The sequence below is a fragment of the Ictalurus furcatus genome, chromosome 7, assembly GCF_023375685.1.
Source record: "Ictalurus furcatus strain D&B chromosome 7, Billie_1.0, whole genome shotgun sequence".
Classification (NCBI taxonomy): domain Eukaryota; kingdom Metazoa; phylum Chordata; class Actinopteri; order Siluriformes; family Ictaluridae; genus Ictalurus; species Ictalurus furcatus.
In genome coordinates, this window is record NC_071261.1 from 8637419 (window position 1) to 8662133 (window position 24715).

A 24715-nucleotide genomic window follows, 5' to 3' on the forward strand; every position below is an offset into this window, starting at 1 on the left:
AAAATTGCCGTATATCTTCGTAACAAGCACCTCAACATCGTAACTAGCCACAGTAAAGATCTGATTAGCTGTTTTCAGTGAATTGTTTATAAGGTGGCACTTTCAAAATATATGGTATTGCTTAAAGGAGACCTGTTATGCAAAATTCACTTTTATATGGTGTTTGAATATAAATGTGTGTCGGCAGTGTGTGTACACAACCACCCTACAATGGTAAAAATCCACCCAGTCCTTTTTTTTATATTCCCCGTAAATCATAAACGGTGTAATCAAAATGAGTCGTTCGCGATTTCTCTCCAACGTGACGTCGCATTGGAACAGGCCCCGCCTGCAACTGGTGAAGGACTCTGCCCTATTAGCGAAGCTCCTCCCCCTGAGTGAGCTGCACACAGTCCGCCATGTTCTCCACGCCGGAGCAGCTACAGTGATAAGAAGACTGTCTCAGCTTCATAAGCGTTGTAAGTGTTCTGTTGCTGTCTGTAAGAATGAACATAAGAGTCTTCATGTACTCCCGGCATCAGAGCCACTGAAGACGCAATGGAATAGTTTTATTTTTGAAGGAAATGTGCCCTGAAAATAGCTAAATTCGTGTATGTTTGTGCAAATCATTTTACACCAGACTGCTTTGTGAACGAGGGTCAATATAAAGCAGGATTTGCTGAAAAGTTGATTCTCAAGCATGGATCAGTACCAACTGTTCGTGATCAGTGCCCTACCACACTCCACTACATACAAGCTTTTTTCAACAGGCAGCAGTGCTGCGGAACGTCCCCGATATGTTGCCTCATAACATCTGAAAGTCAAACACACGGCTCACCCTTTGTGAAGAGTTAGATATTTAAAAAGATTTGAAAGCACAGTGATTAAATTACACTGTAATGGCATTGCCTCCATACATAAAAAGGGGAAAAAAAACTTCCAAATGGCTCATATGCAGTATGCCATACAGTCATTCACTCATTCACTTAAAAGAATCGTTTAAAAGAGTCGACTCATTCGTGATGGACACAGCGTTTGTTCCTCCTCTGTACTGCAAACTGTGACATTATGTTTAAGCTGTGTTTTTGTTCTTTTGTGTTTATTTTTTGTTCATTTCAATTCACACCTTACGCACCTTAGACATTAAGCCAAACCACTTGACAGCAATATCATTTAAAAGTCTTTATGACCGTGATTATTACATTATTTATTAATAATTACAATTTTAACAATAATCAATATGCTGTTGACTGCGCTTTTTTTTTGTGGTCTGCACAGATGGGACCAGCTAATGAAATGTTTTTTAAGAAAGCATTTTCTCAGAGTTTCCAAAATCATAATATTCTTGGGATTTACATGTCTTTATATCTAGTAAGTAAATGTCTCTGAAACTCTTATGTGGGAGACTTTTATGTGGGAACACACACCCCCCCCCTTCCCCAGTCATTGTTGGCTTTGGAAAATTTCTGAGATTTCAAGGCTCTCCAAGCAATGTAGGCTCAGACCAAGAAAACTACACACACTGACAGTGCCACAGCAATGGCTGCCACACCACCTAACAGCATCACCACGAACATCTGGCTCCGATCACAGAGATGTGCCTGTGCCTCCTCCTCATCAGTGCACAGGAGCGCCAATGAAGCGCTGTCAGAGCTGAGCGGCTCACTGTACTGGGGCCCTCGTGCCTCCACTGTCCAGCGCAGCACATTCACCTTCATCTCCATGTCTTCCAGAGTGCGGTCCACTTGCGCAATCTCTTGCTCCAGCTGGCTTTGCTCAAGGCCCTCAATACTGGCCGTCTGCTCTCCATGCTCCTCCTGCAGATCAGGCATGCTCAGAGCATGAGCTGCTACTTCTGTCGTACCTCCTACATATTATACACAATTATTCGAGTAATTATTGTGTAGGTTAGGGCAGAACATCAAAAGATAAAACATCAAGCTTCATATAATAGTGTTACGTTAAATGTGTGGAAGTCTGAGAAAACCCACCGGATGATGCTGTGGCTGAATTCAGGCTGAAAAACAGCCAAAATAAAAAAGACCAAAAATCAGATTTTGGTTAAAAGATTTTTTTTTCATAGTACACTTTGACACCTCAGTTTTAAGAAACCATAAATATTATTTATCAAAATGATGAGGAAATGTTTTTACATTTAAATTTTTCTCAGGTCCTTTTCCTGTTGTGTAAGGAAGCAATTCAACAATTCTCCCTAAAGAATTCTAAAACCTCATTAGCAAAAAGTGTGAAAGTATCAAAGGTACTGGTTGTCAAAATGACCATAATGCTCCTGGACTGCTGTCAGAATCAAATTAAATTTTGCGGGTAATCAGAATCTAAAATGATTTAAATGTACTTCTAGTTGAGATACAAGATGGGACCTAGTAGAAATTGTCAAAAATTCAGCATGTGAAAAGGTTTCCCAGACTTCCTCACACATAGTGTAGACTTAGCTGATACATGTCTTGGATGCAGTGTGTACACAGTGTATAGAAAATAAGGCATACAACCCCAATTCTGAAAAAGTTGGGACAATATGGGAAATGCTAATAAAACCAAAGAGGAGTGATTTGTAAATGTACTTTGACTTGTATTTAAACAAAAAATCCAGTCAAATCTCGGTGTATTAAGGGTGAGGCCAAAAACCACTTCTGAACGCGCGTGATCTCCGATCCCTCAGACGTCACTGTCTTAAAAACCGTCATGAGTCTGTAATGGAGATCTTGACATGGGCTCGGGAATACTTTGGTAAACCTTTGACACTAAACACCATTCGCCGCTGCATCCACAGACGCAAGTTATGGCTTTACTGTGCAAAGCAGAAGCCATACATCAACAGAAGCTCCGCCCACTACTCTGGGATCGGTCTCATCTGAGATGGACAGTAGCACAGTGGAATCGTGTTTTGTAGTCCGACAATTCGACATTTCAAATAGTTTTTGGACAAAACAGCCGTCGTGTTCTCCGGGTCAAAGAGGAAAAAGACCATCCGAGCTGTTATCAGCGTCAGGTCCAAGAGCCAGCGTCTGTCATGGTATGTGGGCGTGTCAGTGCCTGTGGCATGTGTAACTTGCTCATCTGTGAGGGCACCAAAGATACGTACACATTCTGGAGCAACATATGCTGCCATCCAGAGCAGGACAACGCCAAACCACATTCTGCCTGGATTACAAGCACATGGTTGCATAAACAGAGAGTGCGGGTGCTATCATGGCCTGCTGCAGTCCTGACCTGTCTCCTATTGAGAATGTGTGGCGCATTATGAAGCGAAAAATAAGGCAACGTTCAGTTGTGCTGCTGAACACTTAATAAGTGTTATTAAAAGAAAAGGTGACGTTACACAGCGATAAACAGTCAACTGTCCCAACTTTTCTGGAGTGTGTTGCAGTAGTCATAATTGAAATGAGTGTATATTAAAAAAATAATAATAATTTACAAAGTAAAACATCAAATAATGTGTTAATAATGTGTTTTCAATATAGTTCAGCGTGAAGTGAATTTTCAAACAACTCTTTATGTTTGTTTTTTTGCATTTTCCATACTGTCCCAATTTTTGGGGGGTTGTAAAAAAAAAATTACAGGTATTATAAGTACTAAGTACAATAAATTAAATATTCCACTTCATGAATGTGTTGACTGACAGTGTGACATCAACACAGTGTTTCTTTGTGCTCACCCTGCATGCCCGTCTGCACCGTGGCACTGTTGTTGGCCACCGAGAAACAGTTGCCCATGTGATAAACTTTGCACATGTCTGCATAAAAAAGCTCCAAGCAAGAGGAGAAAGCCACCCACTGCAGCTCTGTCACCTTCCTTTCCTCCTCAGGCAGGGTTTTGTCCCTCAGTCGGGTTGTTAGGTGGTTACGACAGGATAGTGTGAGAGTCTGAGCGCGCTCACGTGTCTGCTGGAGTTCACGGCGCAAACTCCTACTGTCTGTGCAACCACCAACACAGGAAGCCAGGTGCCGGTAACATGCCACCACCTACAAAATCAGACAAGATATAGAACATAAGTATAAACTTTTATGAATCATCTATGATCTTTAATTATAAGAAACAAAGTAGACAAGAGATTAACATCCTGATTAGCCTTTACCCTTCTAGAACCTGATGTCAGGTCCAGACTTTCCTTATGTAACTATACACCGATCAGCCATAACATTAAAACCACTGACAGGTGATGTGAATAACATTGATTTTCTCATTACAGTGGCACCTGTCAAGGGGTGGGATATTTTATGCAGCAAGTGAACGGTCAGTTCTTGAAGTTGACGTGTTGGAAACAGGAAAAATGGGCAAGCGTAAGGATCTGAGTGACTTTGACAAGGGCCAAATTGCGATGGCTAGACGTCTAGGTCAGAGAATCTCCAAAACGACAGGTCTTGTGGGGTTTTCCTGGTATGTAGTGGTTAGTACCTACCAAAAGTGGTAAAGAAAGGACAACCAGTGAAATGGCGACAGGGTCATGGATGCCCAAGGCTCACTGATGTGCGTGGGGAACAGGCTAGCTCGTCTGGTCCGATCCCACAGAAGAGCTACTGTAGCACAAATTGCTGGAAAAAGTTAATGCTAGCTATGAAAGAAAAGTCACAGATTCCTGCATATGGGGCTGTGTACAATGGGCACATGAGCTTCAGAACTGCACTATGGAGCAATGGAAGAAGGTGGCCTGGTCTGATAAATCACATTTTGTTTTACACCATGTGGACGGCCAGGTATTGTGCATTGCCAGTGCATTGCTTACCTAGGGAAGAGATGGCAGCAGGATGCATTATGGGAAGAAGGCAAGCTGGAGGAGGTAGTGTGATGCTCTGGGCAACGTTCTGCTGGGAAACCTTGGGTCCTTGCATTCATGTGGATGTTACTTTGACATGTACCACCTACCTAAACACTGTTGCCTACCAAGTACTGTACACTCCTTTATGGCAACAGTACTCCCTAATAGCAGTGGCCTCTTTCAGGAGTATAATGTACCATGCCACACTGCTTTAAGGATTAAGCAAGTGTTGGTTTTGGAAATAAACACGTTAGTTCGGTTGAATAAAGCTTGTAAGCGAACTTTAAGGCCTCTTTGCCACAAGTAGCATTTTGAAATAACCTAGTCTAACCCAAACTCCCAAATTAACAACAATGTTTATTGGTTCACTGTTGAGGAAAAACAAGGATCCATTACATCCTTACAGCGCAAATATTCATAGTTGAATGAGCAGTCATTAGTTTTTCATATTTACAGTATGTTCTTAAGTTGAGAGAATACTCATTCATGTCTTAATGCTGAACAATGTACAGTTACAGCTAAGCTGAATAAATGAATGAGAAATCTATTCCATTGCAAATGTATAAAAATGGCAGTCAAACATTTAGCTCTATCATTTAGTTTGCATGGCCACAAATATTACAGATAATCTACTTGTCATAAGAGGGCTATTTCGGGATGAGTATTAAGGCTCGCTCTGGGCTCCATATGCTGATGCACACAGCATAGACTGGTTTGCAGTAGTTTGACTTCACTTAATAGCTTCAAATATGTGACATTTCTAATAAAATCCAACTATATTTATGACCATCCCCTATAATAATGGAAACGGTTGTCAAACAGTTTTCTTTGATGGTAATTATAATGTCATTCTAAATGAAAAAACACCTGCTACTGATGACCTGTTTAATGAATTCGACATCTTTTGCTATAGACTTACAATAGAAATAATTATGCACTGGACCATAGAACATCCCTGTACAGATATAGTGCTTCTTTCCCCTTAAGCTACCGGACACGCGCTATTTCAAGATGCTTTTAAGACAACATTTCTGCTTTACACACAAGGAAATAAGGACACAGCTTAAAATAAGATATTTAAGCTGAAATCGACTTGTAAATGAATTTTAATGCAAAACATCTGTTGAACTGGATTGTATCAGTTTACACATGAATGATCGATACAGTATGGAGGTCAGTCAGACACAGTTTAACAAACAGAAACATATTTGCCTCATATTATCCTGCACAAACATGTGCATCAGCAAAAATAAACAATATTACAAGCAATGATGAATGAATGTAACAAAACTTGTACAATAAATGAAGAAATGACAAACTATTTGTAACCCACCTTTGTAAGGGAGTCCACCATGGCTTGCCCCTCTTGGAGGGACTGTGCTGAGCTCCCATCATCACTGACCTTGTTATTGATGAGTAGCATAAGGTTGTTTCTGTCGGGTGGACAGAGCAACCCCCTGTCCTGGTATCTGAAATGGTGGGAGTCTCACCCACTTAGATTCAATTGTCCAGCTTCACCTCCTCCTGCTCATTTGTTTGGAGGCCATAACCGACAACTCGTAGTTCATCAGCTGATCCAAAACTTTTAAATCAAAAACTTTGCAAAAAGGTCAGCAGTGCTCCCAAAACAAGGAGAACATATAGAGGGATTGCTGGATAAGTTGCAAGCGGGGTGTGTTAATCCAGAAACTAACCCCTGTGCACTGATGTACGCAAGCAAGAGTGGCTAAGCTCATTATCTGCTGCTGAGCAGTGTGGCGATGCTGGAACCTGAGAAGACAGCACTGCCTCCACGACACCACAAACAGACCCCTCTATCATTCTCTGCCTGTCTGCGTCTCTCCTGTCCCGCTCTTCTTTTCTTCACTGAGAGCTGCAGAGGGAGTATTGTGTTTGTGATTTCTCCTGGAACACTGATATCATCTATGGATGTTGAACTCAAGACAGATGTCGGTTCATCAAATAATTGAAAATGCATATATACAGTATAGGCTAAACAGAATTACGCATAAAATGCAATATAATATATTTCATAAGCAGAAATATCTGAGTTATTGCTGACTGATTATTTATAAGACTACATTTGACTGCAACCTCTTATAACCTTACTTTTACATGCATGATGACTTTCTTCCAGAAATACACCAGAAGCCCCTTTCATTAACTTAAATATAAAGGGTGTCTTCTGTTAAGGTGACATTGAGGAGAGTTGTTTAATAGGTAGTCTTGTTTTTAAGACAATATTTGGAGATTTATATGATAGTAATCATGAAATCCCCGTGATCACATATGGAACATTACGTAGTGCATATTATCATATGTTTGATATTGCATGAAAAAGCATCATTACTGATGCAGTGCTTTTAGATGCAGTTTGTTCATCAGAAACTGAAAAAAAGGCTTTTAACAATAACGTCAATATTTATAGATTAAAAGCCTCCAATGAGTAATAGAAACTGATATGTCAACTTTATTTTTGTCATTTGTGTAGGCCTGTGTCATCTGCTGTCAATAGGTTCATTCAGCTACATCATGTCAGCCCATATTCCTATACCCCATAATTCATAACAAGTAGTTAAGCATGACAGGTGAATGACCTCTGTGCCCAAACTAATCTGATTAAAGGCAGGTTAAAATAATCCCTAAACTATAGCTGGTTGGATTGCCCCTGATATCCCAACTGAACCGCTTCCTTGGCGACTAATAAGGTATCACTTTCATTCTAATACCCTCGGTATTGTATATGTCTATATATAAATTGTAAATGTTTCATATCCCTGGACAAGATTAAGGGGGAAAATGTAATTTATACTGGCAAGGTATGCTTTCGAGAGGCCCCTTCAATCAAAGTAACAAAATGGTGAAATAGAGTATGTTAAATATTAATGGTGAAAATTAAAGTTAGTTTTATATATATATATATATATATATATATATATATATATATATATATATATATATATATATATATATATATATATATAAATGACTCATTTTAAACTTCTTATCAAACTGTTTTGACCTTATTATTTGGAGACTTGTTGCAGGGCATCCACCTTCATTTTAAATGTAGACCACAGTGCAGTTGAATACTCCCATAACACCCATTATCACTGGACTGAAAACCTAAATATTTATTTATCACTTTTGATTCAACCTGTGCATAAATCCGGCATAAATACATGAAAGTAATGTTAACAGTATGTTAACATACTGTACATACACTACATGAATATACCTTTAATTGATAAAAGCCCTGCACTCCTGATGACAGGTTTGTGTGTGTGTGTGTGTGTGTGTGTGCGCGCGCGCAGAGGGAATGTAGGCCTACATGTGCATTGGAGTAAGTGTGAATATGGAGGGAATGTAAATGAGACTATAATCATCTATTTATTCATTTGAACACTTGTATCTTACGCTGTTAAAAAACAGTATTATTTATAAGTACATACATCCATGCAGTATGACTGATGTAAGGATTAAACCATTTGCGTCTGTACGTGGCGTGCTGACGTATGTCCTTACGCGCAGACGCCAGTGTGTACCCGGAAGTTGTAACATCTCTAATGTGGGAAAAGTTTTAAGAGGATTTTAATGAATAGTTTTTAATTTATTTTACCACAACACAAAACCACGTAAATAATGTTTCTGGGACGCTGTAACAACGCGATTATTTCGGACCGTTTTCAAGTCACGAGTAAAAATATTTCTTATTTGTTTGACTTTGACAGAAGACACAGGGCAAGTTTCCTCAGTGTTGTTACTCTCGGGGCAAGTTGCTGGCGAATGCACCCTGCTTTTCGCAAAATATTCGCGTTAAGGCATGAAAAGGGGAAAACGCTGTACACGGTTGCATTTCAACCGCCATTTAATAAAAGTGGGACAGATACTGGCTCGCTTTGGGCAGGTGTGCGGTGGTCGCTGGTCAGAGGTAAGACACTGCATACAAACGTAACTCACTCAGTCACAGCTTTGTCAGGGGTCGGGGTGGATCCCGAGATACTGGGAACACTGGGCATGAATACACTCTGGATGGGACGCCAGTCCATCACAGGGAACCATGCACACGCACACATTCACTCACACCTAGACAACAACAGAAATTATAATGGTTTCCACTATTTCCACCATTACAAACCATCAGCTAACCATTAAAACCATTACCATTATTGGTCCTTAATGGTATCCACCAATAGAAGGCAACAAATTACTAATAGAGACCCACAGGGCCCATTACAGTTTCCATTAAAACCAATACAATTCCCATTAAAACCATTACAAATACTATGAGGGTTTCTATTGTTTTTTTTTTTTTTCAGCAGGGTGGAGAACATGCACAGAAACTCTACACAGACGGTAAACCAGAGCTCCGGATCGAGCCGATAGAAAGTTAACCAGACTTAAAGTGTAGCTGGATTTTCCTACAAAATAAACCTTTAATAGTCACGATGACACTTCTAAAAAGGTTCTGGACTCGTGCCCAATGTTAGCAACACTCTTCAGGGGAAAAGTAGTTAAGGCATGAAGTCTCCAGATGGCATCATGGATTTATTTGCATATTCCTTGAATTGGCATGATAATTTCCATATCAAAATTGTGCATGTCATATTAAAGCTGGTTTATACTTGTTGTTAACTACGAGTACGCGTGGTAAGATTGGTACCACTACAGCTATTTGGTGCTTTTCTTGTGCACGTCCAATGTTTTTTTTTTATCACTTGGATAAATGGGTGGGTTCAAACAAAAAGGTGCCATGTTCTAAGTTGTTAGACACATCTAGCTGTTTATATCAGGTCATTCTGATCTATTCAAACCCAGATGTCTTCAGCGTATAGCAAAAACAAAATACTTCCCGAGGCGACTGTATGCAAGCAAGTACATGCACGTACGCATGGTGAAAGTGAAGTATATTTGTGCCATTACATGGAGATTGTCTCAAGACATGTAGTAAAGAATAGTTTTATTAGAATAGAAAATTATAACATTTTTATTATAGAAAGAAGTAGGCTTTGGTCATGGCACAACAACCTAACTATGTATAGGTATTTACAAAATACTACCATCCATCCATCCATCCATCCATCCATCTTCTACCGCTTACTCCTTCTTCAGGGTCACAGGGGAACCTAGAGCCTATCCCAGGGAACATCGGGCACAGGGTGGGGTACACCCTGGACAGGGTGCCAATCCACAAAATACTACCTTTTTTTTTTAAAATCAAGAATGCAGACAAAAAGAAGCACCGGGATATGGTTATGGGAGGAATAACTCAATTTTATTGATTGTATATATAGTCAAGATGACCGATTAAATTGAAGAACAAAGAAGTGTATGGGTGGGACAAACAATGGTGATCAGTAACTGGTCTGTGGGAAATAATGCTCAAGTCAAATTCCTAGTTTAAAAATGTACATATTTTTTTTACATGGCTTCATTTTGGGATGATCATGACCGAGATCTGAGATAGATTACTGCAAACCAAACCAGTTTGATGACTGTTTTTGAAATGTTACACTCAAATATTTAATCCCAAATCATGTTCTTTATAGAGTTGAGCACCTCCATTAAAGTGATGCAGTATGACTTGATGAGATCAGACCTTGCCAAATCTGGCCACAGAAGGCTTCTCTTTGATACACATGCAATGATCCAACTCCTGGAAGAGAGTGGTTCGTATTTTCTTTTTGTATTCCAGGATTATCGTGCATGCGTGGTGCAAGGTCTGATTTGTTTAGTAATTAGAGTCTGAGACCAACTAAGGCACTGTTCCTTTCCTTTAGGGTTCACAATCCAGCAGGCTGAAGTTATTGTTAAAGTAATGCTCAATACAACCAACTCCAACATGGACATCATGTATAGTGATATGGTCACCAAGACTCAGCAAGTATGATTTTAGCATTATTCGGAGATGCTTGCTGCTTGATGTATTGGAGGTGAAAAGTGTTGGACTAACTACATATTGATGTCATTTACATATATATTATGTTTGTAGCATTCCATTTATTCAATTTTTTTTTTTAAACCAAGACAGGACTATATATATATTATATATAAAATAATTCCAAAATATAATCTATATTGCACTGTTATGATCTGCACAATTTTGTGGCATTAATATCCAGCACACTTAGGGTATCTGATTTCTCTTTGCTATTTAACAGGAGATCATGTTACAGAAGGTTATGTCTCAGATTGCTGCAGTCAAAAAAGACATGATCATTTTGGAGAAAAGTGAATTTTCCGCATTACTGGCAGAGAACGAAGTAAGTGCTTTATGTTTCGTATGGTATCCTACAGTGCTGTGAAAAAGTATTTGATTTCCTCTGTTTTTGTGTAAATCTCAGACTAAATTGTTTCAGAAATGAAAAATAAAACAAGGATGAAACAAAGGCAAAGTGAGTAAACACAAAATAGAGTTTTTAAATGATAAATGTTATTTATCGAAGCAAAAAAGTTCTCCAGTACCAACTGGGCCTGTGTAAAAATGTATTTGCCCCCGTAGTTACTAATTCCCCAAATCTATGAAACTGCATTGATAATGGAGTTCAGCTGGACTAGACACAACCAGGCCTGATTACTGCAAACCCTGTTCAATCAAATCAACACTTAAAGAGAACTTTTTCAACAGCATGAAGTTGGTTAAAAGATCTTACCCAGTAATACACCATGCCAAAGTTGAAAGAAATTCCAGAAATGATGAGGAAGAAGGTGATTGAAATACATCAGTCTGGGAAGGGTTACAAAACTATTTCAAAGGCTCTGGGACTCCAAATAAACACCGTGAGAGCCGTTATCTCCAAATGGAAAAACCCTGCACAGTAGTGAACCTTCCCAGAAGTGGCCGTCCTTCCAAAATTTCTCCAAGAGCACAGAAACTACTCATCCAGGAAGTCACAAAAGAGCCAAGGACAACATCAAAAGGTCCTACAGACCTCTCTTACATCAATAAAGGTCACTGTTCATGACTCCACTATCAGAAAGACACTGGGGAAAAATGGCTCCATGGAAGAGTGGCGAGGTGAAAACCACTGCTAATCCAGAAGAACATTAAAGCACGTGTGAATTTTGCCAAAACACACCTTGATGATCCTCAAACCTTTTGGGAGAATGTTCTGTGGACTGATGAGTTGAATGTACTGTTTGGAAGACAGGAGTCCTGTTACATCTGGCGTAAACTAAACACAGAATAAATCAGGATGAGGCAAATAGTTTTTCACAACACTGTATTACTAGTGCAAAACATTATGGGCAGTATCCTTCTGCTATTTGTTTTTTTTTTTTGCTTAGCCTAAAGATAAACATCTTGCCTCAGAGGAACTTCTTCAGCTTATTCATTGTATTTCTTTTTTCTTTTCTTTTTTTCATATTTCTCTTTGTAGAGAATTAAAGTACAGCTTTCACAGGTGAAGATGCAGCTCTCAGTAAGTAGAAATGTTTTTGTTTTTGTTGTTTTCTTTTCTTTTTTGTTGTTTCTTTATAAATTTTGTTAAACTAAATGTGTATTTTGGGTCCTTGCTGCTTGTAATGCTGGACTGTAGTGACCTTCACTGTTGAGCAACCTCCACAATGGTTAACATTTTGAAAATCTGTAAATGGTTTTGACATGAAGGGTGCGTTTAACTGATGAGCCAAAGAATAAAAATAATTCATTGATTCAGAATTGTTGAATGTGTTTATATGAGTGGTTATAGACAACACGGTGGCCATTATTCATGTAATTGTGCATGTGATGGGGCAAAAGTACTATAATATGCCAAAAAAAAACTATAATATGCAATTAAACAGCCTCCAAATGCCTCTGATCCATGACACAATTAACCTTTGTATATATATATATATTCTAATCTTTTTTTTTGTCTGAATGATTAGGATATGATGAATAAAGTATGCTTAGACAACAAGCTAGATGTGAACTTGGAAAAAAGCCAGGTGAAAGAGATGGTACGTTCTAGACTGCTGAAACCTAGAGCAGAAACATTTTATTAAACTTTAAATGCAGTTAATGTTTCTCACATATTTAATGAGGAGTTTATTTGTATCTGAAACTGCTACATTTCAGAAAGCAGAGCATGAAAAGATGATCTTGGAGGCCAGAAACCACATGATGGAGATGGTTGGTACAGTACACAAATATTTCTATATAGCCCTGCACAGTTCATTTTTGTCTTCCTTAATTTGGGGATTTAGAAAAAAAAAAAAAAAAAAAAGATTAACATTGCTCCAACTTAACACTTTATGATGTGTGACTTGTGACCAGATAAGAAACAATAATGCAGAGAACGGTGAATAGCAGGTAATTATAAGGTTTCCCTCTTTGCCAGCTCGCTGAGCAGGACCGTCATGTGACTCAGAACAATGTGAAAATCGACACAGAAGTGGCTGGCCTGAAAACCATGCTGGAATCTCACAAACTGGACAGTATCAAGTATCTAGCAGGTAACAGAAGTGAGGGTTTTGCTTTTACAGTAATAGCCTGCTCTTCAAAGAATGTGAATGGAGAATGGACAGTAGAAACAAGACAAAAACATCGAGAGTATCAACATTTCCCTCAGATATGTTAATCAATTACGACTCAGTATAACTATAATTACACTTTAATTACACTTAGCACCGACTGCTAGCTGAACCTCCGTGGGCTGCACCGTGTTGAGGCGCATCAACGTTATATCACTGTAGAGCACTCGGAGCTGTCGGAAACTTGACTTCTGAAATTAATAAAAGTTATGGATCTTTCAGCGTGTCGGACCATTTGGCTCGGGTCACGTGTAAAAGTCAACTTTTTGGCCTCCTGAGTGGAGCAAAAGAATCAGGAGAGTTTGAATCCTGATGATGACACAGCCATTTCTGGTCGGGTGTCTAGAGTAAAGAGTAGAGAAAATTGGCCATGATGTCTGGTGGGAACCAGGAACACTAACTACTCAGGGGCATCTGTGAGGTCATGTATGACAGAAGAAGGCGAATAGCACTTTCCTCCGAGTGTGTCACTGCACTGTAAGGAAGCACGTGTTAGTCTTCACCCTCCTCGGCTGATAGCTGTGTGAATTGCAGTGTAACCCCCACCTTCACACTTCTTCACACAAACTGTTGGTCCCAGAACCTTGTTGAGTGTCTCACGGAGCTCTGGAAAGAACACAGATTAACAAATGGCAGCTTGAAGCATCATATGAGCTCACAGACCCTTGATCGGTTGTTGAATTACATAGTGGCAGAGGTGAAAGTAAATTTTGTTGTCCATTCATTTTACTCAGTTACCCATTTTCTCAAACATTCCCAGTGAAGGGACTCAGAACTGGACACAGAACTTTGACCTGACAAGCCATTTGCATCACGAAACTGAAGTTTATGCTTTTACCGAATATGAGTAGTACACAATCTGCTCCGTTGCTGAGATTCTGTGTTGAAGACATGTGTGTAGGGATTACGCAAATCACTGGAGAATGTCAACACCCAGAAAGCCTAACGCTTATCCAGTCATAATATTAGTTTGCTATGAAGTGCTATCATTCTCGTTTGGTGTGCATGTGAGAGTTTGATGATATCTGAGTATCACTGCATGTCTCTTATACAGTGTTCCTGACAGTTTTGTGTTGTGTCTTCTGGCTTTCCCCAGGGTCAGTGTTCACATGTCTCACAGTAGTACTTGGATTCTTTCGGATATGGATGTGAATGCAGAGAAATCTCCTTAAAAAAAAAAAAAAAGAAGAAATATATCCCTTCACCTCCAGAGAACCACGAAATCCTAAAGAAGCATCGTGTCTGAGTATGCCATTAACTCCTGCTTCTCAAACTGACATAATAATTAGCCGGATCTGTCAGGTTCTGACATTCCTAATGTTGCGCTCTGTTGCGCTCTGGTCCATGTGAGGAAATTCTCTGCTGCTGAGAACAATTTTTTTTGTATATCCATTTTTATTCCTTTATATATATATATATATATATATATATATATATATATATATATATATATATATATATATATATATATATATATATATATAAAATTTTATTTTTATTTATTTTTTAACAATTGACTGGATTGATGAAATGAAGTGACCAAAGACAATTTTTTTTTATTTTATAGGACTTCCATAAGGGTTAAAAAATATTAAAATGGCATTATTTTGACTTCATTAATATCTCCTCTTGTTATTTCAAGAGCGTAAGGGTGTTCTTGTGACTTGATATCTCATAACAGCATGTACTTATTTTAACGTGATGTCTTCTTGACTTATTTCATCACATATTATTATTTCGAATCATGTTATTTCATAATCTTAATTCAAAATTTTTGTTTGTTAGTTCATTTTTTATTTATTTATTTATTTTTTCCTCATTGTTGCAACTTGGTAATATTTAACACCACAGAGTCTATCAATAAGACTAATTTACTGAATTACCTGAGGTGCAAAGAATTTTTTTTTTTTTAAAGGGTCATTTTTATTCAAGGTCATTTAAAGGTCACGTGGAAATTCTTTAAAACTGTTGCAGTGTTCATTTGTGTAGTTTAGTGGGTGACAAATATTTGGCATCACAAAAAGTATACAAATAAAAAAAAAGAAAATGAAAAAAGAAGGAACACAGAAAGACTCGATTTGTTTCGGGAACACATCTACGCTCTGTGAATGTGTTTGCACAAGAGTCCAATGTTCTGCCTTGATGCTGTAGTTTGTATGCGTGTGACGTTAACTGTTTTTCCAGAACAGTCCTGAGGGTCAGTGTTCCAGTAAATCGAGTCCCTTTTATAACCTAATGAGCTCCCGGAAATAGCACCTGGGTTTGAGACGCAGTAGTTCATCTTGGCCATTAGATGGCAGCAGTGCGCTGGAGTCGTGCTGCTAAATCCCTCGAAGAAGACCACATCCCTGAAGTGCAGCTCTTTCCACGTGTATTGGACCACGACCTCGTGTTTTAGTATGTACTGTTTAGTAAATGTTTACACTTTGCAACACGCGGTTTATGTTGAGTTTGTCTTCATTTTGTCAAATGTACATTTTCACTCGCGGCGCTGAATCTCGTGCTTGGTCAGATGTTAGCTGCGTGCTAACTGTTACTGAGCTTCAGTCCACAACACGAGTGTGTATTTTGTGCTTGATATCAGCTTTCCCAGTCTGTTTAGAGTTGTTACTCAGATGCAGTTTAACTTGTTTACAAAGAGCTGAAAATACACCACAGCTTTAGAAGGTTGAGGGTCTGTATGAGCTGGAAGGCTTTTGCCTTTGATACAGTGATACAGGAAGAGAGAATATACACAATAAACTTCGAGTCCTCCATTTCATTTATTATTATTTTTAATTGCACAGTAGTTTACATGTAAAACGTAACTAAATACGTGTATATGAATAGTAAAATTGTTTTAGTTCAAATGTAACTAAACTATTCACTAAGTGTGTGTGTGTTTGCACACACTGATAAGCCATAACTTTAAAACCACCTGCCTAATACTGTGATCCATTGAGCCATGGACTCTACAAGATCTCTGAGGATGTGCTGTGGTGTCTGGCACCGAGATGTTCGCAGTAGATCCTTTAAGTCCTATAAGTTGCGAGATGGGACCTCCGTGGATTTATTTGTCCAGGACGTCCCACAGATGCTCGATTGTATTGAGATCTGGGGAATTTGGACGCCGAGTCAACATCTTGAACTCTTTGTCGTCATCACGTTCCTCAAAACATTCCTGAACAATTTTTGCAGTGTATCAGGGAGCATTATCCTGCTGAAAGAGGACACTGCCATTAGGGAAAACCGTTGCCATGAAGGGTTGTACTTGGTCTTCAACAGTGTTTAGGTAGGTGGTACATGTCAAAGTAACGTCCACATGAATACCAGGACTTGAGGTTTCCAAGCAGAACATTGCCTCGAGCATCACACAGCTTGCCTTCTTCCCATAATGCATCCTGGTGCAGTCTTTTCCCCAGGTAATGACTCACACACACCCGACCATCCACATGACGTAAAAGAAAACATGATTCATCAGACCAGGCCACCTTCCATTGCTCCACGGTCCAGCTCTGATGCTCACGTGCCCATTGTAGGTGTTTTCGGCCGTGGACGGTGAATTTTATTCACTTCCCCCGGCAATGGTTTTAATATCATGGCTGATTGGTGTGAATGTGTACTTTTATTCCACTTGTCTTTTTCAGCTCTCTCTCTCTCTTTCTTCCACTCTTTGGCGTTTATTCCGTTTCTGAGTTTTGGGTTTCACTGTTTGTGGTAAACCTTTTCAACTCTGTGAAAGGTTGCTACTTTCCATTTTAGGCTTTTTAGAGTTTGATCCTGTTGGAACTTGTTTATTCTTTCCAAAGTCAATAGTAGCCACATGTGGACTGATTTAGTTATTAGACACTGCAATTGGTTACGTAAAATTTACGTTTGAATTTACGAGAGTCTGTAAATGGGGATGCAAATTTTTGCGTGTACTTTAAGTAAGACGACTTGCACTCAGTTGCTGTTGCACTTTAAATGAACATCGAATTCTGAATTTATCTGTAGATATACTAATAAAGATGTTCCCTTTCAGCATTATTCCACCTAGAAGCCAAAGACGTTCTGATCACCTGACTCTTAATTCTACTACTACTACTACTACTACTACTACTAATAATAATAATAATAATAAAAGATCTTGCTATTGAATTGCTGTGTATTGTTCAGGTGCTGAATGTAGCCCTCCTACATAAAGCAAGATGGTGGAGGTGTTCAGCAGTGACGGTGAGAGAGTGCTGCAGCGCAGTGTTGACGTGAACCTCAGTGAATCAGGCAGCCGGCCTGAAGATCTACACGGGCTTTATCAGATCAGCGAGACCTGTTCTTTTATCACCAGTAACAATTTCAAAAAGGTGAACTTTAATTTGGCGGGAAAACATTTTCGCAGTATTTTTTTTTTTTTTCTTGTGGTGTTATTATTTTTGCAGAATCTGTGCTTCCTAAAACCAGATGTTCTCTAAAATGACCTCCATCAGTGTGTATTTTAAACCAGCATCAGCCGTTTTTACTGTAAATCATCACAATCTCTTATTGTACACAGGTAGCTTTGCAGTTTCCTGATGAACTTCTGGTTGATTGCGTTGCAGTCGCTGCAGCATTAGAGACGGAAACCAAAGCAAAGACGTATATTTTAGGTGACACCACTTATGGCAGGTAAAAACTGGTCCCCTTGTTTAGCTCATTATCATTATAATATCTGATATACTGTAAGTAACTATGCTTCACATGTTTTGTTCTCCTCCTCAGCTGCTGTGTGGATGAAGTGGCCGCCGAACACGTCGGAGCCGACTGTATCGTGCACTACGGCCGCTCGTGCCTCAGTCCGTCCACACGTCTGCCCCTTACGTATGTGTTCGGGAAAAGACCCATTAATGTGCAGGAGTGTGCCACGTCGTTCAGGGAACTCTACCCTGACCAGGAGAGTCACGTGATCGTATTGTATGACGTCACCTACTCGCATGCTATAGGTAGGTTAATGAAATCCCTCCAGTTAAATGATCCAAGTGCAACCTGATGCACAGGGTGCCAATACTTTAAGTGCAAATACAGACACGTTTAAAGGCAGTCTTTGTCAAACAATGTCAACAAGCAACAAAAACATAAAGATTAGGCATTTAACCTGTGGTGGATTTGATATGGATCGTGGGTAAGACATGTAAAATCAAGGGAAATTTTGATAAGAAAACATTAATGTGGGGAAATAAAGTTAGTTAGTCTGTTGGTTGTGTTTGTTTGTTTTTTTTTTGTCAGTTCAGCTTGTCAGTGTTATTCCACCACGCGAGTCAACTGCCTACATAACAATGTTTTTGCTTCTCATCAGATGATTTCCAAAGGCTTTTGGGTGGCACCTACCCCAACACTGTGTTCTCTGTTCTAAGAGCAGAACACTTACACGGACCTCTGAAAGTTAGCGATAACTCTGAGGATGACGGGTCTGTTCATAAATTCGGCCGTCGGTTTGGTTTAAAACGAGGAAAGAACGTGGAGGACTACAGGATGTTCTATATCGGTCATGAGGGACTTACTCTCACAAACTTCATGATGACGTGGAACCGCTGCGCCTTCAGTTCATTCGACCCAGACACGTCGACGGGCCGAGCTGAATCCATCAACATCAACAAAGCACTGATGAAGCGCTACTACGCCATTGAGCGGGCGAAGGATGCCAATGTGGTGGGAATCCTGGTGGGCACGTTGGGCGTCGCCAACTACTTGAGCATCATTGAGCAGCTGAAAGAAAGTATTCGCAAGGCCGGCAAGAAGAGCTATATGTTTGCGATGGGCAAGATCAATGTACCAAAGCTGGCCAACTTCCTGGAGATTGATGTGTATGTGTTAGTTGCTTGTCCAGAGAACTCCCTGCTGGATTCTAGCGAGTTCTACAGGCCGGTGGTGACGCCGTTTGAGATGGAAGTGGCCTGTAACAAGCATCGCGAGTGGAGCGGAGAATACATCACAGACTTTCAAGATCTGCTGCCTGGTATGTGCTTTTCTTTCTTTCTTTCTTTCTTTCTTTTTTTGTCACATTCCGTGTACATTAAAGTGTACATGACATCACCAGTTAGTGTAGTAAGGTACAAGAGGCATAATTCTTCATTGAAACCATTACATTTTTTTAATTTTCTTTCTGACACAGCTCTGTCCAGCTGAACCCCTTTAAGAATGCAGTTTCATAGATTTGGGGAATTAGTAACTACGGGGGCATATACATTTTCACACAGACCCAGTTGGTACTGGAGAACTTTTTTGCTTCGATAAATAACATTTATCATTTAAAATCTGTATTTTGTGTTTACTCAGGTTGCCTTTGTTTTATCTTAGATTTTGTTTTCATTTCTGAAACAATTTAGACTGGGAGATAGAGGAAAAACAGAAGAGATCAGGATGGGGGCAAATACTTTATTATTTTTCATTTTTTTAATATTTTACAGCACTGTACCTGTGCATGGCTACCTGAAATGTTACTTTAACTTGTGCAGTTTTCATTGCAAGCCACTACGTCATGAGCTCTGGTAAATCTGTGGTTAGGTGTCTTTTTATCCACAGCTCAACGTATTTGTCGAGGAATAATTTTTTTTGAGGCAATTTGAGGGCCAATGAATCATCTCCTCTTTCAAAGGTTTGTGTGTGTGATCTAGTCTTATACAGGACACTTCAAAGGTTGCTTTGTGCTACTGGCTTTGCTGTAAATGAATAGGCCATTGATCCAGACCGTCATGTATACACGCCCTTCATCAGGTCATGGAGAATCTCCATTCTACAAATGATTTACTGCCACCTTGCTACTGCAGTTGCATTGAGAGCACGCCGGTTTTCAAAATGTCTGTTGGTTGATGAGTAAATAGCCATTAAGCCTGTTTGGATGAACCGTCCTAGAGAAGCGTAGTGAGAATTGTTCTCAGCTTGTGGTGGAAGTCAGGGATCTGTTCTGTTTCATGCAGTTCATGAGCATCAGCCCAATCCTAAACCAGATTTTAATGTCATACAGTCTATAGATCAACAGGACTAAAGCAAGCCATAGACTAGTTTTTTATTTTCTTTTATGTGTGTTTACATTTAGCCTACTTGAAAATGTATAAATGGCCATGTACAGGGACATTAGGAGTGTTCCACTGTTATGGTTTCATGGTTAGTCATGGTCAGTGATCGGCTGGTTAACTAACCGTTTCCTTTTTTAAAAAAACAAACAAACTGATTTCTGCTTTTACTTTTACATGGTAATTTAGTGACATGGCCCTAGCTGAGAGAAATACAGGCAGGGAAGATATGTCAGGGAAAAATACTGACAGAAAAACAGATTGACCATCGTTATTATAAACCAGTATTCTTAACATTATGTATGAAACACAAAGGGCACACGAAGCTTAGCTGCTGTTTTGGGTAACAAGCGAAATGGTTCTCTGTGCTATATGTTAGGGCTGCACGATTGTGGCCAAAATGATCATCACGATTATTTTCGATCGATGTTGAGATCATGATTATTTATCAGGATTATTCATTGATTTTAGGGACCACATATTTTTATTGCACTTTCACATTTAAATGAACAGACCGCTGCGTTCACCTCCATGTTGTGCTACATTCCTGCTAATGTGCAAAGCTTTGCGTGAAATTAGACTGATCCTTGAAGTGCATCATCTCGTAGAAACGAAATATAAATAAAATTGTACCCAAAATATAGGATAAGTAAAAAATAAAAATATGCATCAAATATAACAATATGCAACCAAATGAAAAGCGTTTGCATTCAGGCGAATGGAGAAAAGGCAATAACAGCGTTTACAGGAGGAGAGACGCAGACAAATCACCCAATAGAGCGATGACGCAGAGATGACGTCATTTTGTACCGGAACCCAGATGTTCTCATCACACCGCTTCCCTCGACAAAAACCCGACAGGATTTTCACACAGACTTTTGGATTATTGGGAAAAAAATAATCTCTGTGATCAACAAAAGTTTACAACACTAACACGTTCTGTCCCTCAAGATCATTTTCACACATCAACACAACGTTTATGAAGTTTGAAGCGTAAACACAATCACCGTAATTAGCGTAAACAGCTAACCGTACGCTATAAACGAACTTCAACGTCACCATCACCGAGCTTCCCACAACTTCTCCAAACTTTATTTAAAACATTTTCCATAATACGGATTTACTCTGTGGAGGAATCTTCATCCACGTGTTTTTTGGGAATTGTGCACAGCAAACCTGAACCAGTTTATCTGCGAAGATTTTTCCTGTTCGGCGTGATGACGTTCAATTTCCCCGACATCGTCTGTAGTCCCGTTTAGCAACATGTTAGTGTCATGATTTCCCCTCGCGCAAAGCTCTGGAGCTCGCAGCAAAAGGGGCAGCTCGAGCGCTAAAATGCGAACTCGTTTCCAGGTTTTGGCGTACAACATGACGACGTCATCCTTGCGCCGCTCTATGTGATTGGCTGTAAGTTTAGGAAGCGCTTGATTTGATCTGCAGCGGAGTTTTCTCTGAGCGGAGGACGAACTTTAAACGTCACTATCGCAGTCGATCGTGTTCATGTAACCGTGGGCAGTCGAAATCATAATCGCGATCGATATTCCATTCATCGTGCAGCTTTACTATATGGTTATATAAATTATGCTTAGATAAGAAACAAATGGATGAAATACCACTGTATTTGTTTCTGTGGTTGTGTATATTTATCGCTTCTGGTTGAGAGTGCTCATGTGCTAACTCTTTTTAGTGACCTTTGTCTCCTTTGGCCTGTCATTGTTTTCTCAGGCTTTTCCTTACTCTGGCTAGATTACTGTATTTACCTCAGACTTTCTGCTTTGTTGTTGGGTTTTGTGACGTGTGGATCGATTTTTGTTTTATTACTGTAAGAGGTGTGGTAGCGGTGTTGGCGCAGATGCTGGCCTTAAACACTGGATCAGTATCAAATCGGCTTTGATGATACCAGATCATCGCTGTTGTGTTGAGACAGGACTGTTAAAGGCTGCCACCATCACACCTCCTGATGTTTCGCAACAGAGACTCACAGAGCGTTCAGTCAGTTACTATGGTTGATGTTTTTCATGCCTGAATAGAATATTATTGCACAATGGGTTGATTTATAATATTTGTTACCAAATGTTTAACAGGAGGGAGCAGTCACGTGGACTTTCCCGAGTCAGAACAGTCGACTAATGATGACACAACAGATGTGTCACTGATCACTGGAGCACTGCGCACTTCCTCTTTACGATCCTCATCTGAGCCAACAGATGGTGCGTCATTGTCGTCTTCAGTTGTGGTCAGGAATCAGACGCTAACTGTGGCTAACACGAATACTGCAGGTAACGAGCTATGAGAACAGCAGAAATACGTTCACACTTCCACTCAATGAAACAATGGGAGAATATACAAAAGACAATTTTCTGTTTTGTAGAAATAGTTTCTACTTTTAGTGTAGAAATGTGTTTTGTTTTTTTTTCTTTTAGAGCACTTATTATCACCAAATATGTCTAGTTTCATCCTACCTGATCAAATGTTTTGGATTAGGGATCCATTGGTCATCACTGTTTTACAGCATTTTATACCTGGGCCACGCTACAAGATTTATATAATCCTAACCGATGTTGAAACTGTCAGGAGTCCCAGATATGGGATCCCGCAGGATAATCTGGGAACTTTATCCTAATATAATCCTAATATATTTCGGGACGTATGAATCAGCCTCAAATCCAGTCCAATTATCATCTGGTTTGGCAAAGGGATTAGCGCTGTTCTGATTTTCTTCCACACAAAGTTGTATTCATCTAACGCGGAATATATTTATTATCATAAATGATTTGCCTTCTATGTTCGCAGCATCTTTTCTCACGGGCCGGAGCTGGCAGGGGTTGGAACCCAAGTTGGGGGAAACACCAGTAGTTAAAGCTGTGGAGGGAAGACGCGGTATCGCTATTGCTTATGAGGAGGAGGGTACGGACAGTAAAGACTACTTGACCACAGTAAAAAAAAAAGGAAATTAGAAAAACTTAATTGCTACATGTTGCATCATATTTACTGTAAAGGACAGAGTTGGTGTGTTCGTGTCAATCCACTGACAGAATTATTTTCCATATACATGATGATCAAGAGAAGGTGTTATTTAAAGCCATTTTAAAAACCTCAGTATAAAAATTCCACAGAAGACATGCATATAAACTAAAAGTACAGAACAGCTTCAACTCTGGGATGTTGGTGGGTTTCCTCACATGAACTGCTTGCTGCTTCAGATCCTTCCACAACATTTCTATTGGATTAAGGTCAGGACTTTGACTTGGCCTTTCCAAAACATTCACTTTATTCTTCTTTAACCGTTCTTTGGTAGGACGACGTGTATGATTAGCGTCATTGTCTTGCTGCGTGACCCACTTTCTCTTGAGATTCAGTTCACAGACAGTGTCCTGACATTTTCCTTTAGAATAATTCAGAAGCCATTGTTTCATGTCAAGTCGCCCTGGCCCAGACGCAGCAAAACAGGCCCAAACCATGATACTACCACCACCATGTTTCACAGCTGGGATAAGGTTCTTATACTGGAAAGCATTTTCATTTCTCCAAACATTACACTTTTCATTTAAACCAGAAAGTTTTATTTTGGTCTCATCCGTCCACAAAACATTTTACCAGTAGCCTTCTGGCTTGTCCATGTGATCTTTAGAAAACTGCAGAGGGGCGGCAATGGTCTTTTTGGAGAGCGATTGCTTTCTCCTTGCAGCCCTGCCATGCACACCATTGTTGTTCAGTGTTCTCCTGACGGTGGACTCATGAACATTAACGTTAGCCAATATTAGTTGTTTAGAAGTTACCCCGAGTTCCTTTGTGACCTCGTGGACTATTTTAAACGTCTTACTCTTAGAGTGATCTTTGTTGGTCTCCACTCCTAAGGAGGGGAACAATGGTGTTGCATTTCCTCCATTTGTACACAATCTGTCTGACTGTGGATTGGTGGAGTCCAAACTCTTTAGAGATGATTTTGTAATCTTTTCCAGCCTGATGACATTCAACGACTCTTTTTCTGAGGTCCTCGGAAACCTCCGTTGTTCATACACTTCTACAAACGTGTTGTGAAGATCAGACTCTGATAGATCCCCGTTCTTTAAAATAAAACAGGGCGCTCACTCACTCTCACCTGATCGTCATCCCATTGACTGAAATCACCTGACTCTAATTTCACCTTCAAATGAACTGATAATCCTAGAGGGGCACATACTTTTGCCTCTCACAAAATTGTAATATTGGATCATTTTCCTCAATAAATAAATGACCAAGTATAATATTTTTGTCTTATTTGTTTATCTTGGTTCTCTTTGTTCACTCTTAGGACTTTACGTGTGAAAATCTGATGTCGAAATACGCGATGTCAAAATCAGTCGAACATGTATTGTACAGCAGTGCTGTTGGATTCTCTATTCTGATTGGTCAGAAAGTATTAATGAATTTTCTATAACAGCCCCTCTGCCAGCCA

At 39.6% G+C, this 24715-nt stretch overlaps 3 protein-coding genes across 4 annotated transcripts; 2 read left to right on the forward strand and 1 right to left on the reverse strand.

Moving 5' to 3' along the window:
* Positions 1-1257: 1257 nt before the first annotated feature.
* On the reverse strand, positions 1258-6795 carry rgs9bp (regulator of G protein signaling 9 binding protein). The gene is made up of 3 exons (XM_053630187.1): positions 6090-6795; positions 3656-3962; positions 1258-1846 (listed from the first exon to the last, which is right to left on the reverse strand). The coding sequence occupies exons 1-3, from the start codon at positions 6177-6179 to the stop codon at positions 1479-1481; spliced, it is 765 nt and encodes a 254-aa protein (XP_053486162.1). The 5' UTR covers positions 6180-6795; the 3' UTR covers positions 1258-1478.
* Positions 6796-8123: 1328 nt separating this feature from the next.
* Positions 8124-14662, forward strand: mcur1 (mitochondrial calcium uniporter regulator 1). 2 transcript variants are annotated; one of them, XM_053628225.1, is made up of 9 exons: positions 8124-8687; positions 10306-10425; positions 10537-10640; positions 10918-11019; positions 12136-12177; positions 12626-12697; positions 12816-12869; positions 13078-13192; positions 14367-14662. In XM_053628225.1, exons 1-9 carry the CDS (start codon positions 8399-8401, stop codon positions 14420-14422), a joined length of 954 nt encoding a protein of 317 aa, XP_053484200.1. In that variant the 5' UTR covers positions 8124-8398; the 3' UTR covers positions 14423-14662. The 2 variants fall into 2 exon arrangements, with proteins under 2 accessions (XP_053484200.1, XP_053484201.1); XM_053628226.1 differs by having other exon boundaries at positions 8126-10425.
* Positions 14663-14801: 139 nt separating this feature from the next.
* On the forward strand, positions 14802-24517 carry dph2 (diphthamide biosynthesis 2). Its single transcript, XM_053628229.1, has 7 exons — positions 14802-15667; positions 17408-17592; positions 17781-17893; positions 17987-18207; positions 18561-19220; positions 22362-22556; positions 23071-24517. Exons 2-7 carry the CDS (start codon positions 17440-17442, stop codon positions 23232-23234), a joined length of 1506 nt encoding a protein of 501 aa, XP_053484204.1. The 5' UTR covers positions 14802-15667; positions 17408-17439; the 3' UTR covers positions 23235-24517.
* The last annotated feature ends 198 nt before the right edge of the window (positions 24518-24715 follow it).